Source organism: Lactuca saligna, chromosome 7 (genome assembly GCF_052625555.1).
Source record: "Lactuca saligna cultivar CGN05327 chromosome 7, ASM5262555v1, whole genome shotgun sequence".
NCBI classification, from domain to species: Eukaryota; Viridiplantae; Streptophyta; class Magnoliopsida; order Asterales; family Asteraceae; genus Lactuca; species Lactuca saligna.
Window position 1 is genome coordinate 47283368 of NC_136423.1, and position 25554 is coordinate 47308921.

Below are 25554 nucleotides of genomic sequence, written 5' to 3' on the forward strand. Positions count from 1 at the left end.
TTGCTATTTATCTTCACAACATGTTTACTCACATGAGAATTTATTAACTACTTTTTGTTTATTGTACCTTTTGGTGTTTATATGACTTTTAATGAGTTTGAGGAAGACCATAAAGCTTGTAATGATAACTGTATAATTTACAAAGGATTACTCTTCAACCCCAGAATGTGGGGGATCTTCTCTAATTGTTTAATTAAAATGGAGAAAATACTAATTGATAGAATTTAAGCATGGTATATTAATGAATAGTATGGGCAGCTGAAATGATGGCCCATGGTTGATCTTAGACTTCTTAGAGGGTTGACGGTTGACCATGAAGTACATATTGGCCATCCGTTATTAATTATGGTCAACTATAGGATGAGTGTTTGAAATGGGTTTGATAGTAACGCCTAGATTGCCTTATTTATTTTGTATGAATATTATATACCATATAAAATTTAATTTAGTAAGACATTCGTAGTGGCCATATCTATGTTGTATAGATACAAAGACTTTGTCAAAATTGTTTTTTAAAATAAAATATAATTTTGATCTTTATGTTCCATTTAAAATCTTTAGTTCGGTACAAAATTTTGAAATTGTCCTAATGGCATCAAAGTTTGCATTTTGTTGCAAATATGTTCATGATGACTTCAAAATTTAGGATTATATGTGCAACAAAATGAAAACACTAGGATGCCATTGGAACTTTTTAAAATTTTGGACCAAAGAAGAAAGGAGAAAGAAGTTGTGTGGTTAACTGTTGCTGAAGTTCGATATGCTAACCTTTCACCACGCCACATGGGAGTGTGCTCGTCGTAACCCATGACCATGTCATCCCCACACCACCAATGTTGGGGTATGCCCATAACATAAGTTACAATAACTTGAGCTTATGTCTACCTCTTAGAACTTGAATTCTTTTCTTGTTTTATAATAAAAATTGTGATTAATAATTTGTATCGGTTGACATATGTGGACTGGTAGTCAAGGGTGGACTCAAATTTTTTTTAGGGTGTTCTTTATAAAATAATTGAAATATATATATATATATATATATATATATATATATATATATATATATATATATATATATATATATATATATATATAATAAAATTAATCTAAAAAAATAAAACTAAAAACTAAATTAAATTAGCTAAAAATGGAATTATACAAATTTATAAAATTTAATGTGTGAAATATATATATTTTGAAAACTTACTTATTAAAAGAATTTAACTTCCAAATAAAAGGGGCCAAACTGTAACTTTAGAAATGAATTACAGAAAAAACATAAGAATTGAAAGACGTTATGATCAAACTCTTAAACTATGGAACATAGATAGAGTGCCTTGTTGTTGAGCTACATAAGTTTATTGAATAACTTACACCCAAATAGCTTCATATATCTATATGAAAAAAAATGAAAATTTGAGTGTGGGCTTGGGCCTACCCTGGTTCTAAGGTGGCTCGCCTTGCTAGTAGTGTATAAATTTGTTAGTTTCAGTTTTATAATCATAATACAAATGAATTTCCATTAAGCTCTTTGTTTTCATAAATTATTTTTGTTTGAGCATCTTTCATTTACGTATTAGACTGCAGGGTGGGGGTGAGGAGATTCTCTCATTTTTTCCCTGCTACGTCATCATTTCCATCACTTTTCTTTTCCTTACCTAAACCAAAGGAATAGGTGAGAAGCTACCTTCATTATTTGTTTTTTTATTTTTTTAAATAAAATTTATTCATTTTTATGATTTATAATTTATAAATTTATAATAAAAAGTAAATTTAATTAAAAAGAAAATGCATTTCATTAATTAAAATAAAAATTACAATAAACCTAAGATTTGAAAAAGTAGGATACTAAAAAAAACACACAAAAAAATCAAACAAATCAACAACAACCTAAATAAAATATTTTTTTCATAATTTTTTCTCTTTTCTTCATCATGAGCTCGAGAGTCGGTCCCAATAGATGGTCAGTATTTTCCATCAAGAACTTCATATCCTCCATTTCTTGTCTCTATGTGCGCTCCTTCTTCTTTGTTTCTTCTCTTTCTTTGTCGAACGCCAAACGTTAAGTGAAATTAAGATTATATCGATCAAACGATGCTGTTATTTTCCGCATTTCGTCAAAATCCATGCTGAAATCCGATGCACCCGAAGAAGTCGCTTTTCCCGTCGTCGTTGCTTTGTCCTTATCCATCGGTCGGACAATTTCTTCTAGCACGAGTGCGTCCTCCTCATTTAAATCTAGACCGACCCGAGCATCGGAGGAATTTGTGTAACCACTAGAGCCCGTTTTCGTTCGTTTGATTGTTGTACTCCAAAAATAAATTCTTGCTCATATTTTTTCCACCTAGGACTTTTAACCGATATTTTCCAATAATCGTGCCACTTAAATGGTTTTCCGACTTCCTCACGGTAAAATTGCAAAACTTCTTGAAGTATTTCTTCGGTGCCTTAGCCGCTTCTTCATTGGGTGTTAGGTTGTTGTATAACCCATTTATTTTTGAAACCCCCTTGTTATTTCTCGAAATTTCGAATTCATTTGGTGTTTCGTACGGTAGTCGCCACATTTTCCTAGCTCCACCCGAAACCGATCTAAAATGCGAAGTCAAAAATGATCTTCCGGTTGTGCATTTCCCGTCTTCGAATACTTAGAAATGTCAACCCAAACTTTTACCAAAACTAGCTCTTCTTGTGGAAGCCCATGATATCGACCTTTGTCTTCCCGGTTGTGTGACACCCTCGCACGCTTATTGTTTTCCTTTGCGTCGTTGTGGGGGTGGTGTGGGTTGAGTTTCACGAACGATCTCTTCTTTTGAGTCATCCAACTCATCAACAAGTTGAAATTCTTGTTGGGTTTGGGTTTGACTTTGGGTTTGGGTTTGGATTTAGGTTTGGCTTTAAGGTTGATTTGACGAATGTTCATCAGGGGAAACTGTTGGATTAGTGTCTAAGTTCATAACTATTTTGGTATGTACTTGACCCGATGGTGCATGGTCCTTTTGGGTTGCCTTCACTAAAGCAACTTGATAGGATGAATTATGGAGAAAAAGAATTAAATATGATTTATTAATATATTATGAGAATAATATATTAAAGGAAAAATCATATTGTCTAATTAATATTAGTCAAGAATTAATAAGAATTAACTTTGTGACTAAAAGAGATTAATTAAACTTAAGGGACTGGAATTGTAATTATAAGATAATTGCAATTGGGCTATGGATAACCTTATTATATTAGGTTGGACGAATTCTATGGGGAAACCCATTAGAAATCGTCCAAGGCTTGTTAAGGAAGGGTCCATGGGTTGATTAGGGCCTAAGCATCCAAATTAGGGTTTCCTAGTTCAAAACCTACATGTATAAATAGTACCCTTAAGCCTCAAAAAACGTGGGGAACTAATTGGTTAGGGTTTCCACACGTTTTGGGCAGCCTCCTTCTCTTCTCTTCTTCATCCTCTTTCTCTTGGTGTTTGTGAGCCATTAGAGGAGTGACATTTGTGACTCTAAGCTTTCTAAAGTCAATACAAGAAGGAATTGAGATTGTTATTGCTATATAACAATCAAGGTATGATCTAAACCCTTATTTATGTGTTATTTTGATTAGATCTAGGGTTTATAGTCTTGGATGAATTGCATGTACAATAGAGAAACCTAGATCCAAGTTTTAGGGTTTGCATGAGCACATAGGATGTCTTTTGGCTAAAAACCCATCAGTGGTATCAGAGCCTAGATTGGTTTCTATTGTATTGATGCATATTTGATCGAAATCAGCACTAAAAATCGAAAATTTTGGGTTCTGAGTGTTTGACTCGCTGAGTCACTTGGTGCACTCGCCGACTCAGGTGTACTCGACGAGTCCAAGTCCAGACTCGACGAGTCGAAACGTCTGACAACTAATTTTCGCGATTTTCTTCCTATTTTAGGTTTGGATAATTACCTTAAATATGTTTTTGTTATAAAATCCGAATTTTATCAATATTTGGTGAATATCCTTACCTAAATAGAAGATAATTGTCAAAATTTAGATAATCACTTGCTTTATTAGATAAAATTTGATTACTTGTGATTTAGATTTGAATTATCTTGTGAAAAGTTTCAATCTTTCCCCTTTAGGTTTTATAGTTTAAATTTGAACTCAAAAGTTTTGTTTTTGAAATTTAAATAGTTAAAACCCTAATGTTTTGAAAAGTTTCAGAACCTGCCCTCAAGTTTTGGAATTTGAATTTTTGATTGAAAAGTTTGATTTTGAAATATTTAAATTCTAAACCCTAATGTTTTGAAATGTTTCAAAACTTGCCCTCAAATTTTGGAATTTAAAAGTTGATTAAAAGTTTAATTTAGGAATGTTAAATTCTAAAACCCTAGTATTGTTTTGAAAAGTTTATATCACACCCTTATGGTTTTATTAATTAATTAAGGTGTATAATTAAAAGAGGTTTAATAAATCCATAAAGTTTTGGTTTACAATTTAATTGAATTAAAAGTATAATTATTAAATTAGACCACCTAGTATTTTAAAAGTGTAAAATACACACTATACTATATATCACATTAAAAGTCTAACATTATATATATATATATATATATATATATATATATATATATATATATATATATATATATATATATATATATATATGTATGTATGTATGTATGACTAAAAGTCAGTATTACCATTAGTAGGCCTCATTCACGAAGCTGGTCTATAACGGGTGTTTAAGGAAATTGCCTATAAAATGGCGATTGAATGGGTGTACACTCTTACCCACCGCACTCTTGACTAGTGGAGGGTCGTTATCCGAACGGGTAGGATAGGATAGAAACCTTCCATTATAAGTATAATGAAGTATAAAAGTAACTAAATGCTTTCATAAAATTCCCAAACTTAGTTATTTTAGGCAAAAGTGAATTGATGCAATTCCATGAAATTACACTTTGTGCCCTTGCGAAGACATTAGTGGAGCGTGTGTGGTTAACCGGCACACTAAATGGTTCTAAGCAAATGTAGCAAAGGGTGACTCAATGTTTGTCATAGTTCAGTGGAGCGTGTGTGATTAACCGACACATCGAATAGATGACTGTAACATGTAGGGGCACCATGTAAATTTGCATGGTTATTCACACCTGCTTTGTGATCCTCGGCATCCCAGTCACAAACTAGAGGGGCATATCGAGATTTTAACATGCCATTGAAAAGTTCAATGAATCTCAAAGGTTCTAGGAATTTTCATAGATTTAAAACTTAAATTCCTTTTCGTTTTTCATTGTGGAAATTAAGGAATCGTCATTCACTTACCTTCAAATATTCTACAACTAGATTACGACATCCCTTTTCTAGGTTGTAGCATATTGTGTTGGGTCCTAGCCTTAATATCTCATTTGGGTGATTTATTAAGGACTCAATCAATCAAATAACTTAAATTTGTTTTCTCCCATTTTGTAGATGTCAAAGTTCGACAACTATGGTCTTCCCAAATCCCATGGAACAAGCATTCCACATAAAGATGATATTCCACGATTCGATCGAGGAACAAGATATCATGCTTCACTACCTCCACCTCCTCAATTATTCTCCCTAACCCACAAGATCGAAGAATTGAAAGGTTCAATGTCACTAAAGCCCTATTGGAAATGAAACATGAAGATGGTAAATCCGTGTGTGCCCACGTTCTAGGAATGAAATCACACATCGATAGGTTGATTATGTTGGGTGCGTCATTCCCTGATGAGTTGGCTATAGGCTGGGTTCTACAGTCACTCCCTGAATCATATAATGAGTTCAAAAGAAAGTATTATATGATGGATAATGATGCCAACCTCATTGACCTAACTTACATGCTCATTGCTGCTGAATCAGAAATGATTTGGCAAAGCAATGGAGCATATTTGTTGGGAAAGCCAACCAACCATGCTTCCGAGGACGTTATAGGAGAACCGACCTGCGTTTGCTTCCAAGAGAAAGGGCGTTGGATACAAGTCTGCCCTAAGAGCCTGAAAAGTCCAGAAGATGGGAGAGTCAAAGAGTATGGCTATGCTTCAGGTAAAATCCACTATCTAACTCCATTAAGTTCCTATTCGTTGATTCTTAATACATAATGTGATGAGATTACATTTGAATGTTTTGCAAGATCAGTGAAAAGAGAGGAAGCTTGATGGAAAAGCAAAATGAGTCTAATCACGAAGAAATGGATCTCGATCGCATGGATTTGAAGATTAGATTTTGAGCTTAGAAAGTTATGATAGAGTTGTTAAGAGTATTTAATTACATAGTTTTTCAGTTGATTTTGCATTGTAAGGACAAATATTTTCCGCTATTTTATGACTAAAATAAATTTTGATTTGACTTAATTGTTTATTTATTTATTTATTTACTTTCAATAAAATTGTTATGAAAAATTGATGTTTGTATATTTCTACAACAAATGGATGTGATTCTTAATTATGTTACTTATGGAAATGTCATGAGTTTACCAAATAGGGAGAGTTTCTCAATTGGACAGAAACTTGGAATCATGCAACTTGGTTGCACGATGAATGAGAAATTTCATATTTGGAAAATTGGACTAATTCGTTGACAAAGTGTCAAGTGAAGGACTAGGAGATCGAGTACACAAAGTTGTGTGTTGATCAAGTCCACCACAAAAGTAGCAAAGACATTCATCATGATTTACTAAAGGTTTAGTAAATATGATTATACTTATAAGATTAAGTGTAATTCTGAATTGATTGAAAAAATTTGAATCAATAGCAGAACGAATAAGAAAAATCAAGTAGGAAGATAAAAGTTTCTCTATTCTAAGAAGAAGGGAGAGTACCTTTTATGCTTTATGATAGGTCTTAATGATTAAGAGCCATATCTCAATTGACCCTCCATGTGAGTCTTAATGCAATTGTGTGTCTAAGAAGAGGAATCAAGAATTGAAGAAATGGTTAAATCAAAAAGGCAATCATACTTCGTTCCAAAAACAAGTCTTAAAGTTAAGATTGTGATATTAAGTGACAAGTCTTTAAAAGGTTTATAACATTCATCAAATGTAGAATTGGAAAAAGGCTTTCCTATTCTCGCACATTTGAAATTGGTAAGTTGTGATGTCTTGGATAAGACAAAGACCAACTAGGACCAATTTTATGAAGTGTTTTGTCTTGATAAAAGCTACACTAACTCTTGAATATTTGTTTGTCAAGAAATGTTTATTGACAAGAGAATCTTATATGTCAAAGAGTCAGTGGGATTCTTAATGGTCTTGAAAGGTTTCAAGAACAAATCAAAAATAAACCTTATCGATCATCACTAGCACACGACTTGAGGTTTACAACCTATTGTGTTGACACTGTTTTTTTTCTGTGTCGTTCCAATTGAGTTAACTATGCATGTGATTTCTATGAGTTCTCATTTGAACGCATAGAAGGCAAGCATCTTGATCAATGAAAAGTATATTGATAGGAAAGGTGAGCTGCCTAACTACTTGGAAGACATGATCGGCAGCCATGTTACCATAAGCCAAGAAATCAAGATTAAGAAAGCTCGGTCCATATGAGTTTGAATTTTTCATAAACTTTGGTTTTAACAAATTCACATGGATAGGAACACATACACCACTAAAATCGAAGTGTCATAAGATTCCCTCCTTCATGAAAATGATTGTGAGGAAATGTTTTCACTAATAGAGATTTTAAGAAGATAGTGATTGTGAAATTGTGTTCTCGAATTCGATTATAGTTACGGTATCCCTTTCCATAATTCAAATTGTGAGATTTGACAATTAGTCTTAATTGTTTAGACACACATAAGAGCTATCTAAAGGCAAAGGTGTATAAGTTTAAGAAGCCTTGATAAAAGATTATCAAAGCATTGGGTATTAGAAATATGAACTCAAAGAAATTCAATAAGCATTGTTTTTCAGAAAGTTAAGTTGTTTCTGAATACATGTCAAAGCTAGTGGGAGCATAAGTGTTATGTTTCTAATAATCATCGTGATAGTGGGAGCATAAACGTTATGACTTCATGATTATTAAGGCAAGTATTGCAAGTTAGCAATATTAATTATAATAAAACAACTATTCAACCCTTACAACTTTGCAAAGTATGACTCTTGTTTTCTATAATTAAGGGAGAGAATATTATGCTTCATTTCAAATCTAAAGGATTAGGTTATGGAATGTTAATAAATTTAGTCAATGAAACATAGTGCATTCTTAAAATTCGATTATGATTACGACATTCCTCTTCATATTTCGAATTGAGAGAATGTAGCACATAAATATTATGGCAGAAGATTGATAAAGTATCGAATCTTTATATAAGACATTATGCATCGTGTCGCATACGCTTCGGGTATAGGATCGATGGCAAATGCTATAATATTTGACCATTCTAAAATTTTCCAAATTTCTAGTTCATTTAGAGGGAAAAGGACAAGAATCGGTTTGACTAAGATAATTAGACAACTATCAAAGGACAATCCAAAGTTCGCCGAGGATTGGTCGCTTGTGAGTAGTTGGAAGTATGATATTGGATGGACCATATCGACTTTATTATGAATAGATAAGATTCTATTAAGAATGAGTTGTTATATGGAATATATGGAAATGTTTCCATATTGGGAGTTGGATATTGAGAATCAATGTCTAGATTAGAAACTTTTATGCAAAAGCATGTTCAAAGGAATGTACCTTGAGTGAAAGACATCACATCTATGGAATTGTCTTGTAACAATCCCCGATAGAGGACTTTGTAATTTCGTTGGCAATAGTCATTGTGACTTTTGTGCTATGACATTACGAAAGGATCATTGCATAAAAATGTTAGAATCTAGCATATTCTATAAGTGGCAAGAATTTGATATTCTTTCACTTGTGGAAAGGATTAGGAGTTGTGAAATGAGTATGATTGGAAATGTGTTCATTTGATCTATTTCACAAAGCAAGAACTGTATGTAAACATTGTGTACATGCTAAGAGCATGGGACAAGTGTGGTAAGTAATTCAAGTAAGAAGTAGATTACCCGAAACAACAAATAATGAGTAATCGATATGGTGATAAATAAAAGGTGTTTTATTTATACTCAAAGGTTTGAGGCCATATGGGATTAGTATTATTATTGTGTTTCACTTTGCATGTTTTTGTTGGATAAGGTGTCTAAGTCCATAACTTATTTGGTATATACTTGTCCATTTGGGTTGCACTTCACCCGAACTATTTATGGATAATTTTATGAGAGTTATACACATATGTTTATTAATATATTGTAAGTTATAATATATTAATATGAAGTTATTTAATTAGTCTTAGTCTTAAATTAATTATGAATTAATTTAGAGATTAAAAGGAAGACTAATTAAATTGTGGGCTATTGTTTTATATGGTGTGGGCTAACACTCATTAGTTAATGGGCTAGGCTTATATGGAAGTCCATGGATGATCCATGGAGCTTTTAACCCATGGATCCTTGGAAAAGGAAAGGTCATGGGTTATTAGGGTTTCACCCTAACCATGCACACTATATAAGCATGCTTATGTTGCATGAAATAGCCACTAGTGTGTGTGTTTGTGTGTGGCCGAATTTATAAGTGTGTATACACTCTCTCAAAGTTTTCCAAGTGTTTGTGGTGATTTGTGATTTCCATTTGAGGCATTCACACAATTGGTGCTTGGCTCTCAAACTCCAAGGAATCAAACTCATCAAAAGGTATGTAATCTCATCTAATTCTTTTATGTTCAAAAGTACCCCATGCCATGTTAGATAGGTTATGAACCTTGGAAAATTATTATTTTGCATGTATTTAGACAAACATAGATCCAAGGTTTATTAGGGTTGCATGCACACTTAGGAAGTGTTAGATTACTCAAAACCCAACAGTGGTATCAGAGCCTAGGTTTGCTTGTTTGATACTTGATGCAAAATAGTGGAAAAAGTCGAAATTTTTGTTGTTTGCATGATGGACTCGCCGATTCCATGGGGGGACTCGCCGAGTCCAAGGCAAAATTCATCCTACTCGCCGAGTAGGTTCGTGCACTAAGCTAGTAGAAGGTTCAGAATGCAGATTTTCGACTTTTGCTGCTGGAAATGGACTAGATACTTTACCCTAAACTGTTTGATGTTTTAAAACTTATTTTAGTTGGTGTAATGGTTGTTCTAATCCATTTACAATGGCTCATATCAAAATTTCATGTCTTATATGTGTTCATGTTTTCTTGAAATTTTGATGTTCATGTTCCTATGAATTTAGAAGATGATAAGAATTATTTGCTGAATTGTTTAGGATTAATTCTTGATCATTTATGTGTTTTAATGGAGTCCATAATTTGTTCTCAAGTTATGGATATCCAAAGGTCACTTTTCTTTAACACACATTAAAAACACATAAGTTACATAAAATGAAGAGTCTTCATTTTATGAACCTTTAATTCATAAGTTATGAAATGAAAAGATTTGAAGAGTTACAAAACTTGCCCTCAAGTTTGGGAATTTGGAAAAGTTTCACACACTTTAATAAACTTTAATTCCAACACTTAGAGTTTTAAAAGTTAAAATTCAACACTTATACTATTTATAACATTAATGGTTAATTATTATATATATGTATAAGAACAAGTCGTTTTACCGTTAGTAGGCCTCATTCACGAAGCCGGTCTATAAGGTGGGTATAAGGTTGTTTCCTATAAAATGGCAACTTAATGGGTGTCCACTCTCACCCACCGCTTGCTTGACTAGTGGAGGGTCGTTAGCCGAACAGGTAAGACAATGACTTATAAATTCTCATTAAGTATGATGAATATTATAAAGTAACTAAATCTTTTATTTAATTCCCAATCTTAGTTACTTTAGGGAAAATGTGAACATAGTGCTAGTCCATGGAATTCACACTTTGTACCTTACCAAGTCGTTGGTGGAGCATGTGTGGTTAACCGACACACTAACTTGGACTAGTAAGGATCACGAAGGGTGACTTAATGTTTGTCATAGATCAATGGAGCGTGTGTGGTTAACCGGCACATTGATTAGGTGTTAATATTAAGGGTACCAAGTGAATTAGCATGGTTATTCACACCTTGTTTTGTGATCCTCGGCATCCCAGTCACAAAACTTGAAGGGCACAATCGAGATTGAAACATGCCATTGAAAAGTTCAATGAATCTCAAAAGAATCTAGGAATTTCAAATTCAATTAAAACCTAATAATTCATTATGTTTTTCATGGTGGAAATTGGTGAATCGTCATTCACCTACCTTTCAAATATATTATTACTTAGATTACGGCATCCCTCTTCTACGTATAATATATTGTGATTGGATCCTAGCCTTAATATTACATTTGGGTGTCTTATTAAGGACTCTATATATCTAATTTAAACTTACTTTCTTCTTTCAGATGTCTTCCAACACTAATGCTTCGGGATCTAACCCAACTGGTTCTTTCTCTCTCATGAATCTTTGTGGGAGAGTCATCTTTGATGGTTCCAACTTCATGGACTGGATCAGGAACATCAGGATGGTGACTCGTTATGAGGACAAGGAATATGTCCTCGATAAGGAGTTAAAAGAGCTTGATGAGTCTACTGCTACTCCTGAGGAGATCGCTGAATTCAGGACACATGAGAGAGATGCTACTAAGGTGGCATGCATCATGATGGCCACGATGACAGCCGAGCTCCAAAAGTCCTATGAGGACTTCTACCCTTTTGAGATGCACCAAGACCTGATGGAAAGGTACCATCAGAGTGCTCGTCAGGAGCGGTATGAAATAATCTCCTCCATAATAACAACCCGCATGAAGGACGGTGAATCCGTCACGGGCCACATGCAAAAGATGCAAAGGTATGCGGACCGTTTGCTGAAGCTGAATGTGAACTTCCCTGAGGAGTTGGCAATTGACATCATTTTGCACTCCTTACCTGCTTGTTATGACCATTTTCGTATGACATATCATATGAACAAGGAGGAAGTTACCCTTAGCAAACTTCAAGGACTCTTGAAGACCGTTGAAACCGGTCTTAAGGGCAAGTTGGTTGTTACCTCTACTACTCCTACTCCAACATCTACCCCTGTTTTGGCTATCGGGCAAGGCAAAGGGAAAAAGAGGAAGACCCCTTCGAAGGGTACCAAGGGAAAGTCTCTTGAAGGCTCCTCATCAAGGACCAAGAGCGGTTCTGTCACTTCTTCTGCCATTCCCAAGGATGCTGATTGCTACTATTGCCAGGACAAGGGGCACTGGAAGCGAAACTGCCCTAAATACTTGCAGGATCTGAAGGATGGGAAAGTGAAACCCACCCACGCAGGTATTTACACAATATTCTCTAATAACTCACCATATTCTAACTCTTGGGTGCTTGATACAGGATGTGGTATTCACATATGTTCTGATTTGCAGGGCCTAAGAAGAAGTGAGGATGTGGAGCATGGGAAGATAAACTTGATCATGGGGAATAGGAAGGCTTCACCTGTTTCCAAGATTGGAGTTTATACTTTGTTGTTGAATAATGGGTTAAAATTAGATTTGAATAAATGTGTGTACTCATCTGAAATGGCGAGTAATATTATTTCCTTTCATGCTTTGTACAAACAAGGTTTTACTTTTTCGTTTGATAATGAATGTGGTGGTATTAATGCTTTCTTTAATAATGTTTTTTATTTTAAAGCATTACCTTGTGATGGTGTGTATGAAACTGTGTCGATCGTAGACACCTTAGGAAATAATGTGTTGTATATTGATTCTTCTACTAGCCTAGATAAAGAATCATTGTGGCATTGTCGTCTTGGACATGTAAACAAGAAACGCATAGGCCAACTCCAAAAAAGTGGAGTCTTGGAGTCATTCGACCTTAAATCGGATGATAGTTGTGAATCTTGTCTACTTGGAAAGATGACAAAATCGCCTTTCACTGGAACTTGTGAAAGGGGTGAGGATTTGTTGGACCTAATACACACTGATGTATGTGGGGCATTCAAAACCGCCACAAGGGATGCTAATCGGAATTATGTGACTTTTATTGATGATTTTAGTAGATATGGTTATGTATACTTGATCAAACATAAGTCAGAAACCTTTGAAAGGTTTAAGGAATTCAAACAGGAAGTAGAAAATCAATTGGGCAGGAACATTAAGATGCTTCGATCCGATCGAGGTGGTGAGTATCTTAGTATCGAGTTCCTTGACTATCTTAAGGAGTGTGGGATTGTCTCACAATTGACTCCTCCCAGGACACCACAGCTAAATGGTGTAGCTGAGAGGCGTAATCGAATCTTGTTAGACATGGTTCGCTCTATGATGAGTCGAGCTTCGCTACCAATCTCTTTTTGGGGGTATACCTTAGAGACTGCCGCCCATATCCTTAATCTAGTCCCTACAAAGAAGGTTACCAAAACACCTCATGAGATGTGGACTGGGAAGGTTCCCAATTTAGGCCACATCAAAATTTAGGGTTGCGAAGCTTTCGTGAGGCGTGAAACTCATGATAAGCTCGAACCCCGAAGTGAAAGGTATATTTTCCTCGGCTACCCACAGAAATCCTTCGGTTACCTCTTCTACAGACTCAGTGAGAATGTGGTCTTTGTAGCAAGAAGAGGGGTCTTTCGTGAGAGAGAATTTATAAGCCAAGGAGACAGTGGGAGGCAAATTGATCTTGAAGAAATCCAAGAATCAATTGGTGAAGGAACCTCAAACACTAGCAATCAACCTGAGGAGGAAACTCCTGTTGAGCCAGCTGAGTCTGTACCTCCGAGGCGTTCCACACGGGTTAGGAACACACCTGTGTTTTATTATGGCTTTCATATTACTACGGAAGGTGATACATTTATCAACGATAGTACACTGGTAAATTTGGATGAACCTAGCAGTGTTAAGGAAGCCATGGCAGGCCCGGAGTCTGCTAAGTGGAAGGAGGCTATGGACAGTGAGATACAGTCCATGTATAACAATCAAGTTTGGAACTTGGTTGACAATGTACCAGGCCGTAAAACAGTCGGATGCAAATGGATCTTCAAGAAGAAGACCGACATGGAAGGAAAAGTGCATACTTATAAGGCTCGACTGGTTGCGAAGGGTTTTACTCAGACTCAGGGTATTGATTATGATGAAACCTTCTCACCGGTAGCAAAGATTAAGTCTATTAGGGCTATGCTAGCCATTGCTGCATTTCATGATTATGAAATATGGCAAATGGATGTCAAAACCGCTTTTCTTAATGAAAAATTGGCTGAGGATGTGTACATGAATCAGCCAGAGGGTTTTGTCAGTGCAGAGTACCCTAATAGAGTATGCAAGCTTGAGAAATCCATTTATGGATTAAAACAAGCATCTCGTAGTTGGAATCTTTGTTTCGATGAAAAGGTCAAAGAGTTTGGCTTCTCGAGAAGTGAAGATGAGTCTTGCATGTATGTCAGAGCTAGTGGGAGTATAGTTAGCTTCTTGGTACTGTATGTAGATGACATACTACTCATAGGAAATGACATCCCAACCTTGCATGAGGTTAAGTCCTGTCTTGGGAAGTGCTTTGCTATGAAGGACCTAGGGGAAGCTTCCTATATCCTAGGGATAAGGATATTAAGAGAAAGGAGTAAAAGACTAATTGGACTTAGTCAGAGTACCTACTTGGATAAGGTGTTGAAAAGGTTCAACATGCAGAATTCCAAGAAAGGAGATTTACCGATCCAAAGCAATACCAAGTTGAGTAAGACTCAGAGTTCGAGTACACAGGCGGAGATAGCTGAGATGAGCCAATTACCGTATGCTTCCGCTTTTGGCTTGATCGTGTATGCTATGACTTGTACCCGCCCTGATGTAGCCTTTGCTTTGAGCATGATCAACAGATATCAGGGGAACCCTGGCAAGGCTCATTGGACTGCGGTAAAGAACATTCTCAAGTACCTGCGGAGGACTAAGGATTGGATCCTTACCCTTGGTGGGAGTGATGACTTGAGAGTATTACGATATAGTGATGCTAGTTTTCAGACTGATAAGGATAACTTTCGCTCTCAGTCGGGCTGGGTCTTTACCTTAAATGGAGGGGCAATCTCTTGGAAGAGTTCCAAGCAGGAGACGGTGACTGATTCGACTTGTGAATCAGAGTATATAGCAGCGAGTGAAGCAGCGAAGGAGGCGATATGGCTGAAGAACTTCATCAGAGACCTTGGAGTTGTGCCAGCTATTAAGGAGCCTATGGAAATTTTCAGTGACAGCAATAGTGCGGTTGCTTTAGCTAAAGAACCGAGAGATCATGGGAGATCCTGACACATTGACAGAAAATATCACTTCATAAGACACAAGATAGAAGAAGGACTCCTTGGGGCAAAGAGGATATCGTCAAATGAGAACCCTGCGGATCCCCTTACAAAGGGACTGACGAGGGCTAAGCATTTTCAGCATGCGAGGCGCATCGGGCTGAGGGACGATATTAGTTTTACAGATTAGATAGATTCTACGAAAATTGTAAAATGTAATCGACATTTGATGATGAATAAAATTGTGATTTATTTATGAGTAAGGTGTTGCTATCATTGTCAATTATTTACAATTGTTTCAGTTTTGCATGTTTTGACATCCAGAATAATTAATTTATTCAAACCTCCACAATCGGTCATACGTCGGAAGTAGGTATGAATCAAGATTGTCATGAATTGGGTTTGTAGATGGCTAAAAGTGTTTAGACATGGCAATGGTTGCTACAACGTTCATGAGTACTCATAAGTTATGAGTATTGGAATAAACCCACGATCACTTGTATCACTTCATGGAATTTATCTCGAGTGATCGTGAGACAGTAGTATCATATAAGTCTTCAAACCTGGAGATATGAGTTGTTACCTATGAGTTGGTTGGGTATTGATTGCACGTAAACGCATCAGTAATTTGATGTTATAAAACGTGCCTTTGTGTACAATTCAACAAGTAGTAGAACAAGCATATGAGTCGAAGTTTATCTGTTCCTTCTAGAAATAGAAGCGATATCTAGGCCCCTCGATGATTTTGTGTTGACCCATGTACCGGGCCCGGTCAGAACTAAATTGATGTGTATAGTTGAGTTGTTTGTCAAACAAATCGGAAATCGAGAAACAACTGCCAGACAATAAGCAAGACATAGTTCCATGTGTTTGTCCGGCTGATATCATGAGAACAGAGGATTATATGATCACTTATCTCAAAATGGCGCTTCATAGTTCAACAGAGTTTTCGAGAGCTACGATTGCTGGTTGGTTCCTGAAGTAATATATGCAAATACAGTTATTAGACTTATCCAAGTGGGAGTCTGTTGGATAAGGTGTCTAAGTCCATAACTTATTTGGTATATACTTGACCCGACCCGGCATGGTCCATTTGGGTTGCACTTCACCCGAACTATTTATGGATAATTTTATGAGAGTTATACACATATATTTATTAATATATTGTAAGTTATAATATATTAATATGAAGTTATTTAATTAGTCTTAGTCTTAAATTAATTTAGAGATTAAAAGGAAGACTAATTAAATTGTGGGCTATTGTTTTATATGGTGTGGGCTAACACTCATTAGTTAATGGGCTAGGCTTATATGGAAGTCCATGGATGATCCATGGAGCTTTTAACCCATGGAACCTTGGAAAAGGAAAGGTCATGGGTTATTAGGGTTTCACCCTAACCATGAACACTATATAAGCATGCTTATGTTGCATGAAATAGCCACTAGTGTGTGTGTGGCGGAATTTATAAGTGTGTATACACTCTCTCAAAGTTTTCCAAGTGTTTGTGGTGATTTGTGATTTCCATTTGAGGCATTCACATTATTGGTGCTTGGCTCTCAAACTCCAAGGAATCAAACTCATCAAAAGGTATGTAATCTCATCTAATTCTTTTATGTTCAAAAGTACACCATGTCATGTTAGATAGGTTATGAACCTTGGAAAATTATTATTTTGCATGTATTTAGACAAACATAGATCCAAGGTTTATTAGGGTTGCATGCATACGTAGGAAGTGTTAGATTGCTCAAAACCCAACAGTTTTGACTTCCTGAATAATTTAATTGGTTTAGAACAGTCAAATTATTCGAACAGACCACAGTTGTTCATACGTTGGAAGTAGGTACGAATGAAGACTGTTGTGAATTGGTGTGTGGATTGTCTAAAGTGTATTAGACATAAGCAAATGTTTGCTGCAACGTTCATGAGTGCTTATGAATATGATTTGAGCATTGGATTAAACCCACGCTCACTTGGATCACTTCATGGATTTTATCACGAGTGATTGGTGAGACGATTAACATCTTATATTCTTGAAACCGAGATGTGTGAGTTGTATCTTGCGAGTCGGTTGCACATTGATAATATGTAAACGCACCAGTAACTTGGTGTTATAAAACATATTGTTGTGTGTGATTTGGTGAGTGATTGCAAGCGAGCATTGAGTCAAAGTTTATCCGTTCCTTTTATCCAAAGTAGGATAACAACGATATATGTGGGCCCCTCGATGATTTAGTGATGGCACCTAAGCGCTTGGCTAAGCCGGGACTAAATTGATGTGTTCAATTGTAGTCTGTTGTCAGTTGTCATAAATCTGAATTCGGGAAACAGCACATAGACAGAGAGAATGATTTAGATCCATGTCTCAGTCTATACGATAATATCTAGAATGGATGAATATATGATCCCTTATCTGAAGGACATGCGTATCTGATAAGATCAGAGTTGATAGCGGCTTTGGAAAGCTACGATTGCAGATCAGGATCTGAAGTCATACGCAAAATAGTTATTAGACTTATCCAAGTGGGAGACTGTTGGATTAGTGTCTAAGTCCATAACTATTTTGGTATGTACTTGATCCGATGGTGCATGGTCCTTTTAGGTTGCCTTCACCAAAACAACTTAATAGGATGAATTATGGAGAGAAAGGATTAAATATGATTTATTAATATATTATGAGAATAATATATTAAAGGAAAAATCATATTGTCTAATTAATATTAGTCAAGAATTAATAAGAATTAAGTTTGTGACTAAAGAGATTAATTAAACTTAAGGGACTGGAATTGTAATTATAAGATAATTGCAATTGGGCTATGGATAACCTTATTATATTAGGTTGGACGAATTCTATGGGGAAACCCATTAGAAATCATCCAAAGCTTGTTAAGGAAGGGTCCATGGGTTGCTTAGGGCCTAAGCATCCAAATTAGGGTTTCTTAGTTCAAAACCCTAATAGCCTACATGTATAAATAGTACCCTTAAGCCTCAAAAAATGTGGGGAACTAATTGGTTAGGGTTTCCACACGTTTTGGGCAGACTCATTCTCTTCTCTTCATCCTCTTGCTCTTGGTGTTTGTGAGCCATTAGATGAGTGACATTTGTGACTCTAAGCTTTCTAAAGTCAATACAAGAAGGAATTGAGATTGTTATTGCTATATAACAATCAAGGTATGATCTAAACCCTTATTTATGTGTTATTTTGATTAGATCTAGGGTTTATAGTCTTGGATGAATTGCATGTACAATAGAGAAACCTAGATCCAAGCTTTAGGGTTTGCATGAGCACATAGGATGTCTTTTGGCTAAAACCCATCAAAAACAACAAAGTTTGAAAACATTTGCGGAGTAACATTTAGAACTTGGACCGGGTAATATTATATAAGATTTTGGTATTGAGATTGTAGTGGAGATTGAATGGGAGCATCGAGTTGGGGACGATAAACTCCTTGTGATGATGAATCGATTGCAAAAATGTTTCGAGTAGGAGTGCTTAAGCTCGAAACATGAGTTTTTTTTCCTTCTGTTGGAGGTTGGAGTTTGATTGTTGGGATTTTTTTTTTGTTTTGTGTAGAAAATAAAGAGAAATTGACTGAAGGTAAATGGATATGGGTATTTATAGAGGTTGTAGTAAAAAAAAAAAATACATTTTCAATGATATAGCCGTTGGAAATAAAAAAAAAAAAAAACAAAATTTACCCTTTTTTAACGGTTGTATTAAAAAAAATTAAATCTTCCTATCCAATCATCGGGGGAGCGAGAACGTAACAACCCTGCCCCTCGGCTTCTTCTCATGCAGCGCTACTCGCAGCCACGATGCGGTGTTCATCGGAACGGGAAACACCCCGTGCCTCCTTCCCGCACCGACTTCGTCCAACCTTTCAAAATCCAAAAACCGTGAAAGCAGGGACAAACTTATCTAGTAGGCCAAGGTAACCTAGGCAATCCTTAAATTTTTAGTGAAATGCAATATATATATATATATATATATATATATATATATATATATATATATATATATATATATATATATATATATATATATAATTAAGGATTTATAAAACCCTTGTAGAAACCTATTTACTTTCTTGGAGGGTAAAAGTGCATATTACAACACTTGACAAAAGTTTTTAAGAAAATTGTTAATGCAAATAGGACTGATAATTCACGATACGACTCGAGACACGACACGAAATAAATGAGTTTGAGTTGAATTTTTCAACCCACCAATCCGCTAAACCGCCAACCCGTTTATTAAATGGGTCATATATGGGTTTCTCAAAAAATAAACGGGTTAATCCGCCAACCCGTTTATATTCTTAATAAAAAAATATTTTATTTTTAAATGTATTTATGTATCAAATATTAATATTTAATAAATATTATATAATATATATACCATTGATTCATAGACCATTTGATTATTTTGATATTTTGACTCGTGGTGGATGACCTAAGGTCGTAAGTCGTAACCTATAAGGCTAAGTCTGTAACATTTTCTATGAATGTTTTTAATTTTCATTTGAATGTTTAATACTTGAATGTCTAAAATCTGGATATGTTTGCATCAACCATAAAAAATTTATTCATATTTAACTGTCAATTTTATTTATGGAATCTGACTCACGAACCCAAATCTGACCCACAAACTCGTCAATCTATGAACCCGTATAAATAAATGGGTTGACGGGTCATATATGAGTTTATGTTCTAAATCCGCCAACCCGTGACATGTATATTTAAATAGGTCGTGTTTGAGTTTGTATATTTTGACCCACCAACCCACGACACACCAATCCAAACACGATACAATTGTCAGGTCTAAATACAAACCGTTTGAGATAAATATTATTATTTAATACAAAAAATAGGGTGTTAAATATACAATCCCACAATCATCAACAATCCAACATAACTCGGATGTTAATACACAATATTCATAAATTGTGTATTAACATTATTTTAGGTGTTAAAAGTTAAAACTAACAAGTAAAATCTATACTAAACTATATATTTCGTGCAAAATAACGTAATATATTTTAGTTTTTGTCCATTTTAAGACAATATTCTTTTCCATTTTAGGACAAGATTTTTTCCATTATAATGGGATTTATAATCAAATTATAATCATTGTGAATTGTTTAAAATCAAAATATGTGATTATAAAAGAGTTTTTTTCACATAAAAAGCAAAAACAAACAAATTTTAAGCACATTGATAGTAAATAGGTGTAATAAGATTTAAAGTTTGTTTATTTATTTATTATTATTATTATTATTTTTTTTTCAATTAAAGGTTGTTATCCAATAAAAAAACATTCTTGCTAGGTAAATAGAGAATATCAAAAACAAAAACAAAAACAAATCTGGTGTGCCTAACTGCACAATCTTCCTCTTTGTTTCAATCAGCCGTCGTCACGCATAGACAGATCCCTGAGACTGAAAACCCTCTCTTTCTAATTTGATCTCCATTTTCATCTCTCGAGATTTTTAGACTCCAACCCTTGAAAATTTTAAATTATTCGTGTCTCTGCGTCGATTACAAGAATCAATTTTCATCAAGGGTTGTTTAAAACCCATCTGGGGTTTGTTTTGATCAGCAAGACACCCACCCAGATGATGGGTTTTTAATCCTTTTACACTATTCGTTGCTTCTAATCTTTGAATTCACGATGTGGGTTCGTTGAGAATTTGGGATTCCAATTATGGGTTTTGCGAAACTTTTAAATTTGATGTGGGTTTTCGAGGTTGGTGTAGTTAGGTTAAAATCCTGAATTAATCCTTCATACCTCCTTTTCAGATTTCAAAATTGGGTTTCCGGGTCTCAGTTAATGTTTTCTATTTTACTTTCTGATTTCATAATCTACTGATTCCATTGCTTTCGATACTGCTCCATTGGCTTCAATGTTTATCTGAGATTGCTATCAATTTCGTCATCGAATCTCAGAGCAGATTCCGAGATTATAAGTTTTTTGGAGCAGTGAAATCCACGTAGTTTCCTATTCTATAAAAATGTCCGGTGGCACCCCAACTGCCGGTGGCCTTATGCGGCAGAGACACAGTCAAGGCTATGCATCAAGCGGCGACGATCTTGAAGACGATGCTTGTTCTAGAAATCGGTCTCAATCACCTGCTTTTCCTACAACAAGAACATGGGTTGAGGTTTTAGAGAATGTACTCTGGATTGCTTCTGCAGTTTTTATCGTATACTTGGGAGATTGGCACTCAAACTTGATTTATATCTTGTTTCATGATGGTAGGATTAGAAGGTAAACTTTCTTAATGTATATTCTTATGTTTTATTCAATTATGATGAACTGATTATGACAATATGTGTTCGTTTTTGTGCATTATGCAGAATACCATTGTATTTGGGGGTGTTTGGTGTGAGTTTGAACTTTCTCTATTTCTTGTATACAAGTATGTTAGTGTGGGGTGTCCGAAAGTCTAGTGAGAAGTGGGAGATATCAAGTACAGATGCCCTCCCCTTTGTTACAATACTCGGACTCATATCTTTTTCTTTGTAAGAATAACTTCCATTATCTTCTTCTTCTTCTTCTTCTTCTTCTTCTTCTTCTTCTTCTTCTTCTTTGTGTCTGGATGTGTGACTTAATTGATTATTTCAATATTTGGTAACAAAAAACGTTATTGTGACTATGGTTTTATGATTATTTAGGGCCAAAATAAGCATCATACATTTGTTTATTTTTTACTATTGGATTATACTTTTCCTTTCTTCCTATAACAACATTGTTCTTTGAAAACTCTACTCAATTATAGAATTGTTATCCAATTACAAATCAAATTTATTGTTATAATGTTGTAGTAGATATAAATTAAAGTACAATGTTTTAGTAGATAGAGATTACCAAATTAAGTAAGTCCATTAAGTCAAAAAGAAACAGCACCTTAGATAAATGTAAGACTTTTGATTATTCAAATCACAATAGTAATTCAAAATCGCTAAACATGCAATATTTTTTCACATTATAAGATTGTTTTTTTTTTTTTCTCTTTTCCTCTTTCTTTTTGGAATTACTTTACAGGTTCTGTTTTGCTTTGTGGCCAATTTGGAGTTTCTTGACCCTCCCTCTTGTGGTAAATGAACACAATTACTCATTTTTTATAAAAAAAAAGATGAAATCTTTATGCAAATTACATTTTTTGATGAATGTTTTTTTGCAGTTCACATTGTTCATGGCTTCCATGGTGATATTGCCATACATGGTTCTTGAGACATTCAAGCAGCAACCATCAGATATGTTTCGAATTGATTGAAAAATTATGGTGCTTTGTTCATATTTTGACATTGATTGAAGGTAATTATGCTTTCAGTTTGTAAACGATACTAACATCAAAACAGGCGAATATTTCTTTTTCTTGAATCAATCGGTTTCTTTTTCTTTTTTTTTAAAGAAGACATCAATTAGTGAAAGTAGAAGAAATCTCGGGTGAATTTTAGTTAGAATTGATAGAGAAGGAACAAGTTTCATAGTGATTTGAGTGATAGTTTGAAAGGTTTTCTTGTGGAATTGGTTTGACACTTTATATTATATGATTTATATATTGTTTTTCATTTTATAGCTATATATCTTGTGTTCAACATGTAAACTTTTGGTACAAACTATGGAGTGTTTTGAATGTGTGTTTTTAAAGTGATTATTGCGACTTCAAGGATCAAAATCAAATAATACTCGGATTATATTTGATTGAGGTCAGGGATAGTTAAGTAATTTTACACTTATTCTTAATTAGATGGTAATAGTGACAACTCATCTCACATGGATAGAAGAGTGAGAAGGAGTTTAAGTTGTGGAGTTCATAACACAAAAAGTTCCACATGGATACAAAATTTTGAGTACTTTATAAGTTTTAAGAAGTTGGTTGCTTTCATAATGGTTTATAGTTTGTAACTTTGGGTTTGAGGTATTAAAAATAACATGTATGGGCCAGTGTGGGCCAATATTAGCCGATTGAGACCCAACTATTCATATAAAATTACAATCATACCTATAAATGGCGACATGAGGTCCCATGGCTTCATGTAGTCATGTTGTATATTTTAGATCAAGATTCCTTGGCTTAATGGAGTTTACTATGGTTGCTGTTGCTTCGGAACAGATCTATATTTTGGGATTGTTATAGTGATAATGATGAGGGTATGAATGTCTTTTGTCTAACTAATGAATGTCAAATGGAGTACAAACTTATTGTGTTGTGTTGTGTTGTGTCTTATCTTGTCTTTCATAATAAACAGTTTTGCATTATTTTGTCTTTTATAATAACCAAGCTTGTAACAGTTTACATGAAATCTGACCCTTTTGGTCATTTGAGTCGTACCAACTTTAATATATTGTTCTTTTGTTAAAACCAAAAACAAGTTGGGGCTAGCCCATTACATGGAGGGTTTAAACTAATAACTAAGTAGAAGGTCTTGAGTTCAATCCTAAGGAGAAGAGAAAAATATAATTATTTGTTGTTTAAAAAAATTAAAACCAAAGAACATATGGTTCAAGCTCTTCCAAATAACCAAAAGAGACAATGAATTGTGAATGTAACAAAGTTTTAGAATTGTTAAAAAAGAACATATATTTAGGTTTTTTTTAAACATTTGACCAACAAGCTTATATATATGTTAAAAAAAGACAAGATGACCAACAATGAAAGGGTTTTTTCTTAATTTCCATCTCCATCAACCTTTAAACTTGTGAGGGTAATCAACTTTTAAATTGTACATATATAGCCATTTTTGTATATATTTAACTAATAAACTTAAATGCGTACAAAAAACTATCATAATCAAAAAATATTTCAAATTTCTCTAAAATACACATGTATTTTATTACATCTAAGGGATAATCAATCATAAAAATTGTCATGAATTATCCATAAGACTTGTTATAATAGATACGACACATGTTTTTTTTAAACGACAAACGAATTAAGATTAAGTCTACTCGTAATATTCTAGGGAGCACCCCGGGTTCAAGCTCATTTACAAGGCAAATCCAGTCCCCATAGGGATTTCTAGGGAATTCCCTACAAGTATAGTTTAAGGGAATCTCACTCTCAACCTCACGCACCACATGGGGATAAAATCTGGTGTATCAACTCAGCAAGGCTGGATATCACTTGCACAACAAATGTTACTAACTTCTTCTTCTTCTTCTTTCCCCTTTTTTTTTTTACAGTTTAACCCAAAAAGTTTTTACAAATTTGTTCCAACTTTGTTTTTACATGTCGGATGAAACATAGTTTACTTTACAAATTTACTTATTCTTTTGTATAAACCACCTCTCCTGTGGTAATCAATCAACTATAACCCGACCTAAGTGGTTTCAAAGAAAGCATATCCTTGATCTCTCATTTTACAGTCTTAACAGAAATGACTCTCTTGTCCACAACTAAAATATCTCGAGGTATACATACCATACTCGTTGCGTCAACCGCAACTACCTAAACCATCCAAACGATTATTCAAAGCCTTAATCTCTCACTTCAGTGGTGCCTGAACCTGTATCTACTCACTAGTCTCGTGTTGGGAATACATCCTAAATCTAAAATCATATGCCCGACCTCTCTCCCCCTCTTCCCGTCCAACATAGGAAGCTAAAGGAATATAACACCATCGTAGAAAATGACATCCCAATCCATCGCCTGACCACCCATCCTCAGGCTACAATCCTCGAGTCGATTACCACAATCACTTTTTACTTGAGTTCCCACGACTCAGTCTAGTTCTACTTGAACAAGGCCCTTGAGACCTTCGACTCAGCTAACTCACACCGGTCTGCACCATTGAAACTCACTGTGTCATGGATACTAAGGTCCGAACAATTACCAGACTTGTCCTCATCCTGAACAACCATAATTGAAAGATCGATAAGGACATAAACATAATGCAACTAATCATGGTGACAAACCATTTTATTTACCCTCAACCAGCTCCTTAATAACCTTTTCAACTCTTCTTGATCCCTGTACGGATCCTGCATTTCAGGTAGTATTGTGCCTAAACTACCTTCCATACATATATGTATTCGTCCCAAGAATTGTCTCAAGGTTCCCAAGTCACTACTCAAGACGACAACCAACCGATCAAATCACATATACCCGCGCTCGAAAAAAACACACACTGCTAATCTTTCTAGATTCTCTTTCTAAGACTTCTCTTATGCAAGTGCCTACACGAGCACATTCTAACACTCTTCCCAGGTCACTAGGAAGTCCCACCTCACCCTGATGTCAGTCATAGAAAAAACTTCTACCAATATCAACTAATTATCTTATGAATACAATTACATGCAAAAAAATTAAGCAATCTTTCAGCTGAAAGAT

General features: G+C 34.9%; 1 protein-coding gene across 1 annotated transcript; it reads left to right on the forward strand.

The window, feature by feature from the left end:
- The first annotated feature begins 20558 nt into the window (after window positions 1–20558).
- LOC145006234 (testis- and ovary-specific PAZ domain protein) lies at window positions 20559–22803 on the forward strand. The gene is made up of 4 exons (XM_078965322.1): window positions 20559–21485; window positions 21575–21739; window positions 22263–22314; window positions 22402–22803. Exons 1-4 carry the CDS (start codon window positions 21229–21231, stop codon window positions 22492–22494), a joined length of 567 nt encoding a protein of 188 aa, XP_078821448.1. The 5' UTR covers window positions 20559–21228; the 3' UTR covers window positions 22495–22803.
- Window positions 22804–25554: the final 2751 nt, after the last annotated feature.